The sequence below is a fragment of the Hippopotamus amphibius genome, chromosome 11 (assembly GCF_030028045.1).
Source record: "Hippopotamus amphibius kiboko isolate mHipAmp2 chromosome 11, mHipAmp2.hap2, whole genome shotgun sequence".
NCBI classification, from domain to species: domain Eukaryota; kingdom Metazoa; phylum Chordata; class Mammalia; order Artiodactyla; family Hippopotamidae; genus Hippopotamus; species Hippopotamus amphibius.
Window position 1 is genome coordinate 95,863,190 of NC_080196.1, and position 20,190 is coordinate 95,883,379.

The 20,190-nt window shown below is 37.3% G+C and overlaps 1 protein-coding gene across 18 annotated transcripts in view; it reads right to left on the bottom strand.

The window, feature by feature from the left end:
- Window positions 1–20,190, bottom strand: part of TCF4 (transcription factor 4) — a 354,349-nt gene that overhangs the window by 47,733 nt on the left and 286,426 nt on the right. For all 18 annotated transcript variants that reach the window (XM_057698758.1, XM_057698765.1, XM_057698762.1 and 15 more), the window contains 2 exons: window positions 9,880–9,985; window positions 5,679–5,812 (listed from right to left, as the gene is read on the bottom strand). In XM_057698758.1, coding sequence (XP_057554741.1) covers window positions 5,679–5,812; window positions 9,880–9,985 — 240 coding nt within the window. The remainder of the gene's footprint in view (window positions 1–5,678; window positions 5,813–9,879; window positions 9,986–20,190) is intronic.

Here is a 20,190-nt window from a genome sequence, read left to right on the forward strand (position 1 = left end):
TCGGAATTTCAAAATATCGAAGAATACATCTTGCTTAGATCTGACAGCTTTCATTTTTCAAATAATAAAATACAAAGACATAGTTGGTTTGGGTTTGCATCAAATCTAGGGGAATATAATGGCAACACTGGACCTTGAGAAATGATCATAACTCTAAATATAGAAATTACTGCTTAAAAGCATGTGTGGGACTTCAGCAACATAAAGGACCATCACTACTATCATTTTTCTGTACGGCTTCTTAATCGAGTAAGAAAGATTCCATAATATAATGAATAAAACAACACCAAGATCCACAGGGTTTACATCACACTTCATCCTGACCTTCTGAACACTAACTGGCCAAGAATAACCAGTCTTAAATCTTCTTCCTGCCAAATTGGATCATCTTTCTGAACTCTAGCAAGAACAAAATGGTAAATGAAAACTTCAAAAATCAGTAACAATTAAATCTCTCTGTAAAGCATCAATATGTAAAGCCTTACTTCAATGACCATGTTGAACGACACCTGAACAAACGAACTGAAGATGACTTATTTTATTTCTTTCTTCAGAGGTCCTCTCCCTTAGCAATCCAGCATAGAGTTGACTATGAAAAAAGAACATCATCTTTTACAGAATCATTTACTTTAAGGCTTAGCTTTGGGTTTGACTATCGTACTAGTTGTCCAAATAAGCTGCTTCTCTTGGGGCATTTCATAGTGCCTGTAAGGTGGCAAATCAGTTGCTACCTATCCACCTGCTACACAATGAGCAGATCAGTAACAGAACATGGTTATTTACAAAAGCATGGTGATTTACAACATGGAGCTATTTTCTTTTCCAAGATAAAAATGTCTATTATAAAGTTATTCTCATAGGCATCTGAACGTATTACAGACATGTGAAGGAAAGATTTAAGTTAAAATATACTTTTCTTCTATATGTAATATATTAATTGGCTACTGATCTTTATAATATTATTATTGGAGATTCTGTTGAAATCAGAGATTGAATATGATGCTGAAAGTCAAGGGTGCTTAAAGCTCAGACATCCATTCACGAGGCGTGGACCCCCTGCGTCTTGGGATCCCTTATTTATTTTGTGAGGCCCATCTTAGGTTCTACCTCTTCTTGGAGGGCCCCTTACTACTTCCAACTCTTTCATAATTTCTTCTCTCTGAATCCCTAATGCATTTACATTCTGCACTGTGCTATTCAACACTTAATTAAACGCTGCTTTTCCATGCTTTCTCTTTCAAGAGCATCTTCACTAAACTGTAAACTCTTCAAGGGGAGGCAATAGAGCTGATAGCTCCACATCCCACAACTTGTGGCTGAGTGCTGAACTCACTCATCCTATAAACAACTCAAACAACTGGTGACCAGTTAGTGTTTAATAGACAGTGGACTGAAACGCTACTTATTTCAGAGACAACTAAACAGTCTAGAAAATGAGTCTACATCTTGGAGTCAGGTTTGCCAATGACATGGCGGATGCCTTTGAAAACATTATCTCTGCACACCCCAAATAGTCCAATGGAAAGGTCAACTTCAGTGAGAAAGCTGGGATGAGACCTTAAACCATTCCAAGTTCCCAAGAATGCCTTCCAAACTTTTAAACTTCATGGGCCTCTTTGCCTGACCAGTAATTCCTTAGGCCACCTGTTAAACTCATTTCTACTTGGCGCTTACAGAATACCCCAAGTAGTCCACGAAATTTTCTCCAAAGAATGATAGAGTGGGCCCATTCCAGAGTACAACTCACCTAAAAAACTGGATAAGCCACGGAAGACCAAACTGAGAAGAGCCATTTCTGCTGGAGAACTAAAGACTATAACAATGTGGAAAAAAGACAGACTATGGAAAAAGAAAAGTAAAAAAGATGGCTTGATTTCATTTCTACCCTGTCTGTCCTATTCCATGCTGAGTTTCTGAAGAACAGAGAAGCCTTATAAATCAGTCCCAAGCTTGCAAAAATCAAAACAAAGGAAAAGCATTTTGAAAAATAGTCAAATAACTATAATAATGACAGGATGAGACAGGAAAAAGGTTACTGCATCAGTGAGAATTTTGAGACCCTTTCAACTTAGTGTAAAATGGGCAGTCATTCAGGATTTGACAAAGGGTTACTACTGAGTTCAGAGAATAAAAAGTTCTTCCCCACAGATTTTAATGGGGAAACCAATGCAATCCATGTAAATCAGTTATTTTTAGAGACTCACAGAAAATTAGATGCTGAAAAAAATTAATGAGATTTATAACTAGATTATTTTACAAGGAAAAGGATCTTGACAACTACTGTCACTCAAAGATGTAATAAACACACCACAGAGAACATTAGCAATATGTGAATAATGTCTCTTTTAGCATATTTAGGTATCAGCTATAAGAGGTCCTCTTAGTCTTTCTTACTCTGGCTATTAGTACTGTCTGCCACAAAAGCAAAGGAAAGGGGAAGTAGGATAAAGTGTATGGTTTTACAGGCCCACTATTTGTTTATTTATTTTTACTTATGATACCCAATTATAGTGTATTTGGAGTCTCTTGAGAGAGTAAGTGTTGCAAATGTTTCCATAAGTGATGTTTTTATCAACTTATGGGTTGATAATGCAAAAAGTAGAAAATATAATAACTGTTGGCACATACTAAGCATAGAGTCAAACTCTGGACTAGGGCAGGGTTTCACAACCTTGGCACTGTTGGTCTTTTGTGCCAGATCATTATTTGCTTGGAAGGGGTTGGGTGTGGGAGTGGGGGGGGTTCCTCCTACACACGTAGTATGTTTCCCAAATCCTTGGCCTCTGTACCCTAGATTCCAGTAGCACCTATATGCACCATCACCCCGAGGTGTAATGTCCCAAAATGTCTCCAGATGTTGCCAAAAGTTCCCTGTGGGGCAAATCACCCCCAGTGAGAATCACTGGAGCAAAGGGTTTATGTTACAAATAATAAAAGACAACAGAACTTCCTTTATATTAAAATTCCAGACTCCCAGGACTAGTTCACTCTGTGTGGGTGGTACAAAGACCATTCCTAACCCATGCCAGACTGCAGGGACTCTATCCTATTTTTAAAAAGAACTCTGCCAAGTCATTCCAAACTTAAATCTTCTACAACAATCCATTCCTAAGCTTAACCACTAACTCCATTCTTCTGAGTGATTTTGCGTGTGTATCTGTGACATAATAGTTGTTTCCCTGTGGGTTTGTTGTAGAGGCTGAAACTGTAAAGGGGATTTAAAGCATCAAAATGGGTGACTTGACAGTTGCTACTGATATATGTAGATTTTAAGCTTTGTAATTACATACTCTATTATAACATGGAACAAAGTGATAAAGGCAATAATGGTCCTAAAATGTTTTACCTTCAGAGACATACTAATTTGACCAAATTACATCCAAAGTAATCCAAGGAGAAAGTAATCCAAGGAATGCTTTCTTCTTTTTCTCAAACTATTCCTTTGTTCAGTACAGAACTGGGCAAAAGCTACAGACGAAAATTTTAAGAAACTACCATTGCTTTGAAGTGAAAGGTAACTAACTGCCTACTGTATACTCAAATGATTCTCCATCAGTATCAGATTTTTAAAAATCACTTCAGCAAGAGATTTGCAAATAGTTAAATACTGAAATCACAATGATTACTAGATATAATAATTCAGTAGTTTCCCTATCAGTGAGAAAATTCATCAGGATACATTACCAGAGACATAAATCATTTGCCCTTATGAAAACAAAACCCCTCATCTCTAAGATCTGCTAACTGATCAAGTTAAGAATGAAAACTGTTTTGAGATGGATAAATGACATTATAAATATAGCACCTGATACAACCTATTGGGTTACTCCTTCAAAATGATCTCTCCTCCTGGTTGATAATATTGTTTTGGTTCAGCAAACTTTTTCTAAAAGGGTATAGTTGGTTTCCTTTTTAAAATTACATTTTCTGTGCATTTGAGCGCATTTTCAACATGCTTCTTCCATGAAGTGAACTTGATTGGGATAAAAATCTAACCAACTACGTCAAAGTTCTAGAGCATGATAGGGAAAGAAAGAAAGAAGTATTGGAGCGAAGAAAAATAAATGTCAAATGGAAATTCCAACATATTAGTACAGTGTCAAAATCTTTTATTTGTAATCAAAAGGTTTCCTTGCTCCTAGGACACATACAGTTTTGATCATGAGTTCTTTAGAGAAGTACAAAATGATGATGGCAAAATAAAAGTGTTGGCCAAGAAGAAATTCTAGTATAACAGGTGCTATTTCTTTAAGCTTTCATGCTAATGACTCTAAGTAGGAGGTGGGAGAAGAAGACATTTGAAAGTAAATGATCTGCTATTTATTGAAAATGTGCTGAAATTTAAGATAGTTTGTGATTTCCACATTCAAACTTGAGAGATGACAGAAAAGGGCCAATTCCATCTCCATCATTTGTCTCTCATTTGAGGCTAAGCTAACTGACCTCCCACTTCTGTCACTAGAACTAACTAAACAGATATTTTCAAAAGATATGGGAAATCTTAACCGCTGGGATATTTTCGGTCATCAGAATAGGATATAAGTCACCTTTTCTAAATCTCTGGAGACTGAGCAAAAGAGAAGAGTGACCACAGAAATCCAGAAAGTACTATTTCCTATATTAGAACAGAGAAAGAAAAATAAATCTGAGTATTAGGAGAAGAGAAAGGAGCATATCGCCAAGATGAAGAGTAGTAAGACAAGTACCACTAACTGAATTTTTCATACTCTTTTGCATTTCGAAGATTAGAGGTTCACACAGTTTTAAAGATATTTTACGGCACAAGAGACTTGGTCCTATATTATCTGCATCCCAAACCTAACTCATGGTCTAGAAGTACTCTTTCCTCCATTTAGTGATAGACTCACAATTCTGGGCTGTGGTGGTTTTTGAGGCTAGAAAAGACATCTGATGCGTTGCTTCCTCCAGAATAAAGAGACATACTAGGATGGATGAGTGTAGGGTGATGGGCAGAATGAAAACTTTAATAATAAAAGAAAGAGAACACTTCCTAGCCCAGCATCTTTCAACTGGAGTGAGGCTAAAGACTGACTATCAGTGGGATACTGCACGGTGTGGAAGTAAAGCTAAAATACTGAAAATTGGGAATCTCATCTAAATAGAAACCCCATGGTTGCTGTCACTGATGGGAGTGTACAGGAAACATGAATGCTTTCCTTCAGGTGGGTTACAACAGTTCAAAGCTGTCACCAGCTACAGAAGCCAGTCAAGGGGAAATGGAAATGGAAGATGCGTTATCACCTACTTTCAAAGTCTACTGGCTGTCACTCTGCCCCCTGCAATATATCCTTCAATACTACAGACAGCAAAAATAAACAAACAAAACAAACCAAAAAAACTCCCAAGGAACTGCCACAACTAAAATTCTGCAACTCAAATATAGCATGTATTTACGTACCAAAGGAAACTGACACTGTGATAAAGAAAGCACAGAACAAAACACTATAAACAGAAGAACAGTGACAGAGAATCTGGCTTACAAAGGTGATCTGATTGAGTTTATGTCTTTGATTACAGAAACAATACAACTGTAAGAATAAAGGGTGTGTATCATTTTTACTTTCATTGACAGAGTCCATGTGTACATGCATGCAAACACAGGACGAGACTTCATAAACTAGATGTGTTGTTCCCATGACCAAGTGAGTCTGCCTTACCAAACGTTCGTGTGGATGCAGGCTGCAGTAGCTGCTAGACTGTGGAATATGAGAAGAATTGCCCAACATTCCTCCATAGCCAGGCTGATTCATCCCACTGGAGGAGCTCCAAGGGTCACTGCTGTGATGGCCATCTGTAAAGGACAAAGAAAACCATGGCTTTTCGGAGGCATTCAGCCTTGCCTTATAGAGTGGGGTTTTTTCACATCCTGGAAAATGACTCCTTGTTGTATATTCATCTTTCTGTTGGTGAGCGGATTGCATCAGAAGACAGTCTCATTTTTTCCCAAGTGGCTGTATACTGCCACACAAATATCAATATTTAACAGCGTTAAAGGGTTCTTAGTAAAAATTCAACTGTAAAAGAACAGAATACATTTCTACATAGAACTATGTCAAGATAGCAAGGTAGCTAATGCTAAAGAAAACATGTCTTAGAAGTCTACAGGCTTTTTTTTTTCCTATGAAAACCAACTAAAAACTAAACTGTTCCTAAATTTTGGGGTGAAAATAAAACACTTGAGATATTACGGGGTTGGCAAGTTTACAAGTTTTGAGAGCATATAAAGAAATAAGTAAAAATGAAAAAGAATATCCCTGACTTCAACGATTAGATTTCATTTTTGTGACATACAGAGTAGGTGGAATTAAAGTTGGAATTACACTATGGTATGTAGGGAAGAGGAGTCTCAAGTATATAGTTCTGAGTTTTTGGCTTCTTTTTAAATGTTTATATTTTGCTATATAGATATATAGTTATCTTAAGCCTTCAGTAGCAACTGAAAGGGTACACACGTATCATAAGGTAGCTATTACATTACAGACAATTTTGAAAGCCTCTGGATTTTATAAAACTGTGAGTTAAAAAGGGATTTAAAATTACATGGAAATTATATGAAGTATCTCTTAATACCGTTAATCTTTTATTAACAGCATATAAAAATATTCCTACAGATTTTTTTTTTAACTCTCTGGGGCTACTGGCCTCGAAGTTACTTCTAAGATTGCTATTGCTTGGTCTGGGTTTCTCAAAATAAGGGAGTAGAGGATCTATGCTACTGCTCAATTCAATTTTTCTTTCTTTGAATAGTTTAACAAAAGTTATTAAATGCAGATACATACAAGGCCATCAGCTAGGGGTTAACTGTATGGCAGGCACTGCTTCCTTGAAAATAAGATTATTTTCACCTTACACGTTATTTATTTTTTAAAATAAATTTATTTATTTATTTTTATTTATTGGCTGTGTTGGGTCTTCGTTGCTGTATGTGGGCTTTCTCTAGTTTCAGTGAGCGGGGGCTACTCTTCGTTGCAGTGCACAGGCTTCTTATTGCAGTGGCTTCTCTTGCTGTGGAGCATGGGCTCTAGGCATGCGGGCTTCAGTAGTTGTGGCTCACGGGGTCTAGAGCGCAGGCTCAGTAGTTGTGGCACACGGGCTTGGTTTCTCCACAGCATGTGAGATCTTCTCAGACCAGGGCTCAAACCCTGTCCCCTGCATCGGCAGGTGGATTCTTAACCACTGTGCTACCAGGGGAAGCTTACATGTTATTTAATAAAGGCCTTTGGAAAGTGTAGGCAGTAGGCAAGCTAAATCTGACACTGCATTTTGTAAAGCCTTTTTCTTCCACTGAGTTTTTCAACCCAGAAGTTAGAATTCAGAAAACTGGAATGATTTCAGGCCAAGGAGGAATCATCCATAGATGTCTTAAGAACTATGAAAGCAAAATCATGTCTGTGATTTTGACAACTGAAGAGTTTCAACTAGAAGATGGAAGCTAAAGTTAAAAATAAGAGGTCACACAATAGTGAATTTAAAATATGCTGACAGTCTCTGAATCTCTTTCATCTAAACTGCACTTTCTTCCAGCCCTGAGTTCTCAGGGCACCGTGGACCCTCACTGAAGGAAGCTGATGTGAAGTGGGATCACGACGTACTGTTTCTGTGATCACAATGTAGAAACATAGGACTTTTCTTTTTTAAAGCTCTTTATTGGAATATAATTGCTTTACACTCTTGTACCAGCTTTTGAGGTACACCAAAGTGAATCAGCTGTATTTATACATATATCCCCATATCCCCTTCCTCCGTGACTCCCTCCCTGTCCTGCATAGGACTTTTAAAAAAGTTATTATTCATGTACTTCAGATTTAGCTCTGAGATTGTGGAGTTTAGATGTCATCTTAAATTCAAACATGAAGTTTAAGACCACTAGCATTTCAAAGAGATGACATGCATGGCAAATAAATTGAGAATATCTATCATTGAACAAGAGTCTCCTGAAACATTTTGACATGATGTACTATATGGAAATACATTTAGGATTTGTTAGCACAGACTCTCCTCAATGCAGACTTACAAAAATACGCATTTTACATAAATTATGCTTTTCACAGTAAATTAATATTTATCACATCCCATGATCTTGGCATAATGTGGTTTTGAAAGAATAGAATTAGATGTGTGCAAATTAATTGTGCTCATCATAAATGTCAACTCAAAAAAATTTTTTTTTGCTTCTTTGGGTATTCACATGCAGAAAAGCAAATTTGTTCCCCATATTTTGCGTGGTCTGTTACGGCGAAGAGCCTGTTGTTTTAATCTACCTGATCTTTCCTTGCAGTGTGCACAGTTTAAGCAAGTGATCTTCCTGAAGGCAGAGAGAAGAAATCTATCCTTCTGTCAGTTTTCTCAATGAAATTCAGCTTTGAGTGATGTGTCCTTGGGTTGACAATCTCTATAAGCCCCAGAAGTGGTAGCATACTTTCTCTGACTGGTCACAAAAGAGAGGCGCTGGTGCCGAAGTGGCTGCTATTTATAGCTGAAGGGGATACACTATACACTTTTTGTCACAGCACAGAACACACACCCAAGTGACATACCTGCTGTTCCCTTTGAGAGACAGGGACATCGAAGACAGGTCACAAAGATAAAAGACCCTGGTCAACAGGAGCTCCATTACATGTGGAACCAATCCTCTCTATTCCCAAGGGACCCATTCAATTCAATTTTATAGATTTTCCATGGAATTTCACACATGAACTAACAATCTACAAGAGCTAATAATACTCTGAAGGGAAAGGAAACAAATCCCTTCGAAACAGAATGATTTTGAGTGCGTCCACTGTAATCTAAGGGAGATGCCGAGCTCCCTGGGACGTGTTGCCCCAAGTGGCTCCCCTTCCTGTGACATGGTCCTTCTTCGAGAAGCATGTGGAAGAAAATCCCATGGTACTTTGCCAATGCAAAAAGAGTTTAAAGTTCTTGGTGAATCCCATGTTTCAATTTCAAAGTATTAAATTGGTAACAAGATCATCACATTTTGACAATGTGTCCCGGGGGTACCAGGGATGGAGCCTTAGCTGATCCCCTGGACTGTCTCGTCTCACAAGCAGCTGCTGTCATTTCAACCATCTCGGTCTTTTCTAAGCAGCAGAAAGAGCTGTACTACCAGGGATGAGACTCAGGGAACACACATCCATGTGCAATGAATTAAATACACTGGACAACTAAACTGATTAAATACACTTTATCTACCACGAAGCTGTAATTTTAAATGTTTGTCTGGGAAAAAGGCTGGATCTTGGACACCCAATCCATCAGTATGTTGGAATAGAGCTTTTGCTGTGTAGGGAGATAATAATCCTGACTTTAGAGAGGTCAATTCATCTTCAGTGGGACACTTGTTCTTACCTACAAATTAATAAGTGGCCAATGTTTTTCCTAAGAACAGATACTACACCTGATCTAAACCAAAAGGCCAAAAAGTGATTCTAAGTGGTCATCAACATTTTTATATAAAGGTATATATAAGGGTAATTTGTTCCCAGGTGGCTAAATCCAGGATGCTCAAAATACACACTGAACCAAAGCACTTCTAAACATACATACATGCTCTTCTCGGGAAGTGAAGATGAGGAAATGATCAGTCATGGAAGACTATCCCCCAAGAAGCATCCGTTCTAAGTAAGCAAACCAGTCTAATCTTAACTCATGATCACTCAAGAGGCTTCCATTGAAAAAAATAAGTCTTAGTAAAGTTTTAATTTATTTTTAATGAATTCAATTCCTAAAAAAGAGCGTGACCTTCAATGTTCTATACTTGCCTCCTACTCCATTTCTTGTGTATCATATCAGCACTCTTTTGTCCCATACATGACATGAAAAGACCTGTGGATTTCCCCTTGGAGGAGCGGGTCTTACCTTGCATGAAGAAGGAGCTAGGGAAAGTGCTGGCTGCTGGTTTCGAGGAAGGGTAGCCTGGCGAGTCCCTATTGTAGTCGGCAGTGCTGGCTGATGGAGCATAAACCTGGGGAACAAGAGCCCATTTAGTTTTGCTTGTTGCCCGGACCAAAGCATCTCAAGGCCCACGGCTTTAGAAGAAGCAGGTACAAAAGACGAAATTTCTACCACATCCATCCTAAATCTGATCAAACCCTAGAAACACTGTCCCTTTCCGAATACAGAAAAACAAAGACAAAGCCAAGTAGATTTGTGTGAATGCAAGACCAGGTGTGATATTTTCCAATTATGGGCAAGAAACTACGTCTGGTTGTAAATATATTACATAACACCCACAGAGTTGTCCTCGGAGTCTGAGTATTCTTTTTTTTTCTTTTCTTTCTCTCTTTTTCTTCCTTCCTTCCTTTCTTTGTTTTAATATAAATGCCCATGAGCATGTAAAAGGTAAAAAAAGAAAGACCTGCCTCAAGCTTCTCCTGCTTAGTTTACCTTTCAATTAAAATTGAAAGAGAGACAGAGAGACAAAAAAAAAAAAAAAAAAGATAAAATGAATGCATTCTCCACACCACAGAAAGTGACAAATAAATCCTGGAATATCAAATTCCCATAGTGTTGTAGAGATGCATGAAAAAGGCCATTAAAAGCCCAGATCTACACAACCACCAACAATCAGTGTGTACACAGGAAGGGGGAGGAAATCCCTCATTAACAGTTTTTATCTTTGTATGTTCAATAAACTTAAAAACTGCCAAAATCCTAATTTACTTACATTTGTTTACTAATACTCAGGAGACTTGGGGAATCAGTTTTTTTACAAAAATAGCTTGTGTATTTTCTTGTTTATGTTTGCTTTAAAGAAGACAGCACAGTAGAAAAGCATAAATTCATAAGATATAGTTTAATTGGTTTCCCCCCTTGCCTTTTCTGCTAAATATAATTTTTTTTTTAAATCCCCATTTTCTTTTGCTCCAAAAGTTCCTCTCTCCAGATGGTCGGAGAGACTGAAACACTGTCATCCTCTTGATGAAAATGGATACCTTCCTGCCTCCATTTTGAAGCAGGCAGCGGCTCACAAAATTGGCAGTGAGCCTGCAGTGATATTCACAGGTCACAGTAAAAGAAAGAGAAATTCACCAATAAAAAGGCAACTGCAGGGTTACCAAAAAACAACTCCCATTTTTTCTTTTTCACAGAGCACATGGAATAAACACCCTAAAAAAATTATATAATTGCTCTCAGAACACCACGAATCACAAACTAAGCATTAATACAAGGTTTAGGATTTCACAAAGGATAGGGCCACAGAGACAGATGCGGGAAAATATGCATACACATACATACATCAAATAAATGCTACGTATGCCCCACAGTGCCCTTGAAATTTGGAAATCCTGGAGACTGAACGAAACAAAAATAAACCAAAAAAACCCTTGCACACTTTAAAAAACAAGGAATCTTCCTAAGTCATGGAAGAATCTAAGCCCTATGTTTTTCCAGGCATTTGATTTTTAAATTTTAGTCATATTTTAAATGTATAAACAGTTACTTGCTTCTATTTCTACAGGGCTTACCATAAGGGGAAAATTTTTCAAGTATCTTTAAGGGACAAAGAATGAAACATAAGCCAGGAATCCCAAAGCAAATCAATATCTTAAGTTTATCAAGCAAAACCCAGTATTTTCTTGAGAATTATACAACTGACCAACAGTTTGGAAAATAGTACTAAATGTATTTAGAGGTCTTGAGATTAGGCTAAAAAGATGGAAAAAATAAATAAAACGACCTTCTAGGGCAAGGGGAAATTGAAAATTAGATCATCTCATTCTAATGACAGAACAAGCACAAACTACTATAACGTATCCACAGACTATTAGTCTGACAGGTCCCTGGTCAATCAGTATTAACCCAAGCTAAGTATACTATACATTACTCCCAAATTTCAGAAATCAATATACTTACTATAAAACTGAAAATAAACTCTCCCATATTATTAAATCACCTTATATTTTAAAACAATCAAAATAAATTCTTTTAGGATGAAATATAACTTTAATTACATATTCTACTACATTATCCTTAAACATGTAGTATAATTATTACACAAACACCATTTGATGGCACCTAACAAGATTCATCTTTTTTCCCGATTTGGGTAGAATTATTTGATATCTCTTTTGGGAGGTAAAGACAAATCTTCGGTCATTTTGCTCATATAAAGAGGCTACTTTGACAATGAATTATGATCAAGCACAAAGATCTGAGATTACTTATCCCAAATTCAGAAATACCGCCTGCATGAAAAAGGATACCTATGGGGTTAAAAAAGTTTTTAGGATATATTATACCACCAATTTCTATTTTTCTGGTGTTGTAGCCAAATTAAAATTCTTTAGATAAAATGAAAGTCTTTGTTAACAAGAAATCAAACACTTTTGATAGTTTTTTGAGAGGCAATTTCTGTATATTTTATAAAATTTTCTTTATATTACAACTGATCAAGTACAATGTTATTCCCTCAATTCACATACTTCATCCTTCTCATTCAAAAGTTATTTTTAAGGTAAGTGCTCTATATATTTGTTTATATAAATACACATCACACAGAACTATTTTACTTTTTAAAAGTAGAAGGAATCAAAGATTTAGCTTAACCCCCCTCCACATTTTAATTATAAGAAAATTCAATAGTGGAATGGTCAAAGCAACTGTTGAAGATAGGCAACTATCAATTACTCTTTATTTTCTACTATTTAATGGTTACTTTCTTTAAAAGACTTGGTGGAAGTATAAGATGATATTTATGAAAACAGAGTGATCACTTCAGTTTGTCCTTAATGCTTTAATTTTTAGTAAGCTGGATGACTAGTTAAGCTGCTTCACTATTTTATTTCAGTCAACTATTTTCCCAATCTCTCAAAGGACCTGAAGTACGGGCTGCAAGAAGGCATTTAACAGGGAAACTAAATTCAAGAAGGAAAGCTCACATCTACTTAATTTTAGTTATTACTCTTCTAGGTAAATAGAAAGATGACTTACACATTTGTTAAAGAAAACAGCTTTTTATTTAACAGAACAGTAACAAACACCCCAGATACCTTCAAATGACTAACACAAGAAAATCAGTCCAATGGAAAATGAAGAACAAATCCCAAACTTTAGTTTGTATTACAGTGTATTGAAGTGACTCTGCCAAGGAAACAGGAGGAAAGTCTAAAGGGAAACAAAAATCTACACTTAGTTTTCTTCTGATAAGGTATCTTAGATCAAGGTGACTTTTGGCATTCCAGTTCCTCCCACAAGAGTAACTAAAGAAGTGTGAAATTTTTGTTGCAAAATTGGGAATGGGGAAACTTGGCTCAAGCTCATAAGTTACAGCTTTTTGAGTGAACTATTTGTTGAATAAAAGCTTCATGGAAAACTAATAGCCAAGTATAGTTAATATTCAAAGTTAGCACCATTACCGTTTCTCTTATAATCCTGAATTTAAAACAAAATCACAGACGGTATTTGGGATCAATGTGTACATGCTGCTATATTTACAATGGATAACCAACAAGGTCCTATTGTATAGCACAGGGAACCCTGCTCAATGTTAAGTGGCAGCCTGGATGGGAAGGGAGTTTGGCGGAGAACTGACACATCTATATGTATGGCTGAGTTCCTTTGCTGTGCACCTGAAACTACCACAACATTGTTAATCAGCTATACTCCAATATAAAATAAAAAGTTAAAAAAATCACAAATACAGAAATTTTGAGCTTAACAAAGTTCTCTAGATAACACTAAACCATGAACACATAAAAATTCTAAAAGTTCTCATTTTACGGATTTAATTTTTGTTGTAATTTGAGACATATTACTGTGGTACATTAGCTGTTCCAACCAATGTTCTGATTATCCTTTGTGCAGTCATCAAAGAAACAACACTATGATACATTCTCTTAAATAGAACTTTCTCCTACTAGAAAAGAAGAAGACCAGGCAAGCACACAAACCAGCAAACCAAATGAAGGGAGCAGAACGCATGTTCCACCTTTTCCCTTTAAGGTGTTCATTTTTACCTGTCCTGGCATGGCAGTTTCACTTATGGAGGTTTTTAAAAATAACAATGATTACCATTTGTTCGGGGCATCTTGTGGAATAGCCGGGAGCTCCATGTACTTTATTTCAAATCTTCATAATAATCACACAAGATGGACATTATGAATAGTATTCGTTCCTATTTCATACGGCTGAAGTATGGTAAAGAGGTCAGATGTACTGGCCCAGACAGGCCCGGGTCTAACTGCCAGTTCCAACATTTATGAGCTAGGCACCCTTGCACCTGTTACTTTATCCTCACTGGTCTTCAGATTCCTACCTGGAAACAGGGAATGACAGTGCCTGCTAGGCCAAGTTCTTGGGAGAATTAAGTGGCATAATATGTGTAAAAGTAACTAGAATAATAGCTGGCATCTACTGAGTGTGCAGGAAAAAATCAGATAATAGTGTTAATGTTGTGCTGCTATTTTTTTTTTTTTTAATTATCAGGACAAATATGACTCGGGAAAGTTAAGCCACTTTTCCATGTTAAAAAAATTCCCAAGTGGTAAAGGAAAGATTCGAACTAGTCATCAGGGTCTATGTTCTTTCCATTAAAAAACCAATTTTTGATCTTAGGAGGCAAAAAAGAAAAGATATTTTAATCTATAAACATAAGGCTATATACTTTGGCCATGGTTTATAGAAATACTCTTATGGGGTCTCATAAGGACCTTTTAAGAAAATAAAATGTGATAAGGCATGTTGACAGTGAAACCAACATATGTTAGTTACTTTCTTCTGGAAGTGGGAAGCTAAACTCTGGAGGAGGTAAAAAGAAGTGGTTATAGATTAGGTATCATGAAGTGTGTAACTGAGGGGGGTTAGCCACTGGGTTGTACAGCAGACCTTTAACATTCCTTAACATTATTACCTATTGGTGATCTACAAGTACCATCTGAAAAATTTCCAAAGAGAACTAGTTGAGAATAACTGAAACAGTGTAATTGAGACTTTCAGATCCTTAAAGAGTTACTGTGCGCTCCATGATGAGCAGAAAATAGCAGCCCACAATTATGCCTCAGATGCCCAAGTGTTGGCGAGGCTGACGTCGCAGCTCAGACCTTGGGAGAAATCACAAATATTCTGCACTGTGACAGACACTCAAATGCCAGGAGTTCATGGTGTGCCACTGATGTTCACAGGCCTAGGCATATGCACTGATGCTTCCCAGCATCTAATGGGGAAAAGTACTTGCAGGAGATCAGTTCACTACTCAGGCAACTAACTGGATTGGACCTCAACTCTTATAACAGTGTTTGAAGGACATGTGTCACAGGAAGAGAAAAGAATGGCTCTAGGGCAGTGATACCTCCACATGCAAAAGAGTTAAAATGGACACTGTAAATTGTTCTATGTGACCAAGTTAAAGGTATATTACTAGCTAATCCATAAAGCAAGGGGAAGATGTACTTCGAAGAGAAGGTCTCCGGACAGTAGAGTCACTGGAACTCTGGTACTTTATTGGCGGGGTAGTAGAAATTACTCTGGAACCAGACCAATTAGGTTCCAATTCCAGCTCCCACAAGTAGTTGAACTGAGGACATACCAAAGGACTTTCTCAGAGTCTCAGTTTCCTCATTTGTTAAATGGGGCTATTCTGTTGTGAGGATTAGAGATAAAATATGTCGAGCATAATTCCTTATCTTTTGTAGGATCTCAATAAATGGTATTAATATTTATATCTTGTTGTAAGTGCTTAGAGTTATTTTTAGTGTGTCTAGAATGGTGCTGTCCAATATGGTAGCCATTAGTCGTAAGTAGTTATTTGAATTAAGCTTAAGAACCACTAGCCACATTTTAAGTGCTCAGCAGCCAAGCGTGGCCATGGCTACCATACTGGACATCAACCAACATAGAACTTTCTCACCATGGCAAAAAGGTCTAGTGGAAGCACTGACCTAGGGTAATGGTTGTCCCTCAGGGACCTAAGGGTCCCTGACACTGGGCCCTGTGTCACCCTCTGTTAGAGCAGCCATAACAATAATGCAGCTCACTTAAGACGTGCTGTTCCCTGTTGGCTGGCAAAGCAAGAACTCTTCTGGTGGAGCAGTGGGAGAGGCAAATTCCTCGTATCCCCAGCACCTAGCGTACAACTGGTGTTTCAAAAACGTTGATTCTATTGGATGGCAGAACATGTAGGTTTTTGTTTTATTTATTATTTTTAGAGTCCCTTGTAATATCACATACTTTTTAAAGCCCTTTTTATAACCATCTACCCAAATTCCTGCAAGTAGAATTGTACCAAGTAGTACCCTAGGGAAGGGTATCCGTGATTCCCAGGTTTCTGGATGTGTAGGAAATAAAAGTAAGAAACTCTTAAACAGCAATTTTGTCCTTGGCCCCTAGTTAGTCTTTGGCAAAGGAATTGTGGTTAGACAAGATGTGATCACTTTTTTTAGACAATAAATGTTGAACAGATTTTTAACTTTTTCTGATGGTGAGTTTTCACATTACGTATTGATAATTGGATCACCCAATTCCACTCTCCATTTTTGTTACTTTTTCTCTAATAACATTTTTATACCAATTTTTTACAGATGCTCCTTTCTCTTTTCATCAAACTTCTCCCCCTGGTGTCCTCTCTTATGCCTCCTGGCATCATACTTTTGAAGCTCAAATGATTTCAATCTCATTTGACAAATGAGCAAAAGGCAGAGGTTATAACTTAAATATTCTAATGGGTAGTAAAATGGCATAAGAGGTTAATACGCATATACGAGTAACAGAGTTGACTAAGTTACCATAAGGTTTAAAGGCAGTGAATAATGTTCAAGAGCATTAAAAGGAAGGCAATACACAACCCAACAGGGCAAAGAAATACAAAAGCCAACTACAGAAATAAAAATTATTTGTCTGATATATTTTCAGTATATATTATCAAGTCAAGGAATATTTACTAATGGAAAAAGATCCTATTTCATATCCAAATCATGGTTAAAAAGGCCACTTTGCATTATTATCACATAAATAGGAAATATGTTTAGAGATAACACATAAATGTTACAGTATATTGACAAATAGATGGGCATTTAATTATACATGAAAAAAATTTCAGAGGTGTAATCTATTGAAATTGTGAAGCTTTTATTTCCCATTTCAATCACTTGAAGCTTTCATAGGAATTAAATAGTTCTAAATGCCCTACAGTAACTCCCAGTAAGAAGAGTTTTACTTCTCAAACTATCTTTATTGGTAGTCTGAAAAAAAATCACAATTATCTAGACATGTGTAAAATGTACCATTCATGTATACGATATTCATATTTCATTTCCACTAACAAGCAATGACTTGTCTTCACTCTACCACAGTGTATCACAAAAACAAATGAAAAAGAATATGGATGTGAACTCCCTAAGAGAAATGCCTTGAATATGTAATATATTTAGAACACGAGTCATTTTGAGCATATATCCAAACACTTCATGACAAATACCACATATAAATTTTCTACTCTTCTGAATATCAGTTGAGTTTTGATTATCTGCTCATGAGTATATTAAATCTGAAGCTAAATTCTACAAGTGAATTACAGCCAAGAGCTTTATCTTTCTCAGCCATCAAATTTCCTTTTCTGTGTTTAGTAAAATTGTAAGAATTTTAATTCCCTTCTTTGTATCTCTAACAAATTGTGTAACTCAAAGAAATCAGAAGACCCAAAAGAAAGCAACAGAAAGGAGAAACAGAGATCTGAGCGATCTACAATGGATTAGAAGCATGTAAGCACACAGGATAGGCAGACTGTATGTAGCCCATGCACTTTCAGCCTGCAGCAAGCACAGCAATGATACGGTAAAAAAGTGAGCTGGACGCATTACTAAGTGTGCAAAGCACCCCAAGAGCAAAATTTGACGTTCTTTACGGGCAGACAGTTCTACCTTCTTCTTTCCTTTCTTCAAATAAAAAGGAAGTTTTTATTTTTATTTTTTTATTTTATTTTTTTATGGAACATGAAAGTCTTACAAAATCAAAGTCTTATATTTGTGTCAACCATATTTGTAACCACTTTTAGGGTTTGTGATGAACTTATTTATTGTCTACAGAAAGCAAACCGGCACTACCAGCTTCAGTGTGCTGTATTTTCTGGGTTTGGATTAGACATGACAATAGTACTCAAAATGTGTTTACTGTGTATGAAGCTCTGTCCCACTATTTGGCGAAAGGAAGTATCTTGCCCTAAAGCTGCCTATAACTTGCATGTGGGGCAATATGTTTTTAAATATAGCTAGTTGCAGTATATTTTTCAAATCTCTAAGTTAAATTTCAGCCTATTAAGAAAGAGTCTGTGTAGCTTAAAATTTACAAGGAAGGAAAAAACTTTGCTTCAATTAAAAATAAAGAAAAACTAAGACAGAATCACTAATAATTGTATAGCAATATTACTGTGATTTAAATCTACATAGTGGTGACTTCCCTGGCGGTGCAGTGGTTAAGAATATGCCTGCCAATGCAGGGGACACAGGTTCAATCCCTGGTCCAGAAAGATTCCACATGCCATGGAGCAACTAAGCTCGTGTGCCACAAATACTGAGCCTGTGCTCTAGAGCCCGTGAGCCACAACTACTGAGCCCATGTGCCGCAACTACTGAAGCCCATGCACCTAGAGCCCATGCTCAGCAACAAGAGAAGCCACTGCAATGAGAAGCCCGTGCACTGCAGCAAAGAATAGCTCCCGCTTGCCACAACTAGAGAAAGCCTGTGGGCAGCAATGAAGACCCAACACAGCCAATCAATCAACCAATCAATCAATCAATCTACATAGTGTCCCATTATTTTACAAGTATTTTACAAGTATCAGTGTGTTATCATTGCAAACATGAGGGAGCAAAACTGCAAAGATAGATATGATTAGGCTCACTCTGTTAAAATATCATAGATGTATGACATGATATTGGGATATACCATAGATATAAAATGTTTGAGATTTTAAGCTATTTTCACATATTATCATGCAACTATCAGTGATATATGCAGTGAGTTAACAGTTACAAACAAAGAAAAGAAATAATTGATTATGGTATTATAGTTTAACACTGCCTAGAACTGGAAAGGGACCTGGTCCCAATGTCTGCCAGTCCCAAGCTCTTGTCACTGTTGGCATGACAAAATGACAGCAAAAAAAAAAATGGCTAACACTTTACTTAGGATATGCCAGACACTATTCCAGCAAAACTATACATATCTTCATTTTGTCTTGACACTAACCCCATTGTTTAATCATCCCAATTTTACACAGAAGGAATCTGGAGGCACAGACACATTAAGTAACTTAAGTAACATGCTCCAAGTCACACAGCTAGTTAAGCGGAAAACCAGATTCAAAATCATGTCATCTTGTTTGGGAGTCTGAGCTTTAACATGATCTCTTGATCACTAAGGGGCTTCTCTGCAGGGTGGTCACAGACTCCTACCAAAAGCCAGATTTGTAGAATCCTGGGTCCTGTTTATATACTCCCTGACCATGTAGCAGACAAGGGGCTGAGAATGCTGTTTTGCCCAAAGAGAAGAACACAAGATGACCTTGGTGAAAGGAGCACATAGAAAGTTCTTGTGCACTGCTACAAGAAGGAGGACCATTCATCTGTCTTCCAGACCTGATGCTGAGCAAAGCAGCAGCAGGACCTGATACTCCTGTCTGCCAGTACTAAAGTCAGAGAGAGGAAAGTAATCTGCTGAGAGTTACACTGGGGTTTGGTGGTGACTACATACTAGGACACTATACTGATGAAAAAAACTATCACACTATTACTTAAAGCATTCAAGCAAGTGTGACTACAGTCCCGTTCTGTGTACCAGCCTCTGGCTCCAAATACTTCTTTTCACTTTTACACCTGCACTGCTCTTGCTCTTGGCACTGACGGAGCAGATACTGTATGTCTGTTATTACTCTCAACACGGCGTATCTCGGGAATGCCCACTGCCGGCATTCTGAGTACCTTGGCCCTAGCTGAGAAGGCCTTAAACTGATTAAGTTACACCTGGCTAAAGATCTCCTGAAACACTTAACTGTGTAAAATTTGGTCCAGGTGAAACCTGACATCTTCCTGGTTACAATCCTTATGTTGCTTATTCCCAGGGGAACCGGCTTCCTCACCAGGCTCAGGATCGGCACAAATAAAAGACTCTGATTATTAAGGTAATCACAACTCTTTAATATGTTCTGATCACCTAAGTTCTTTCCAAGCTTTTATT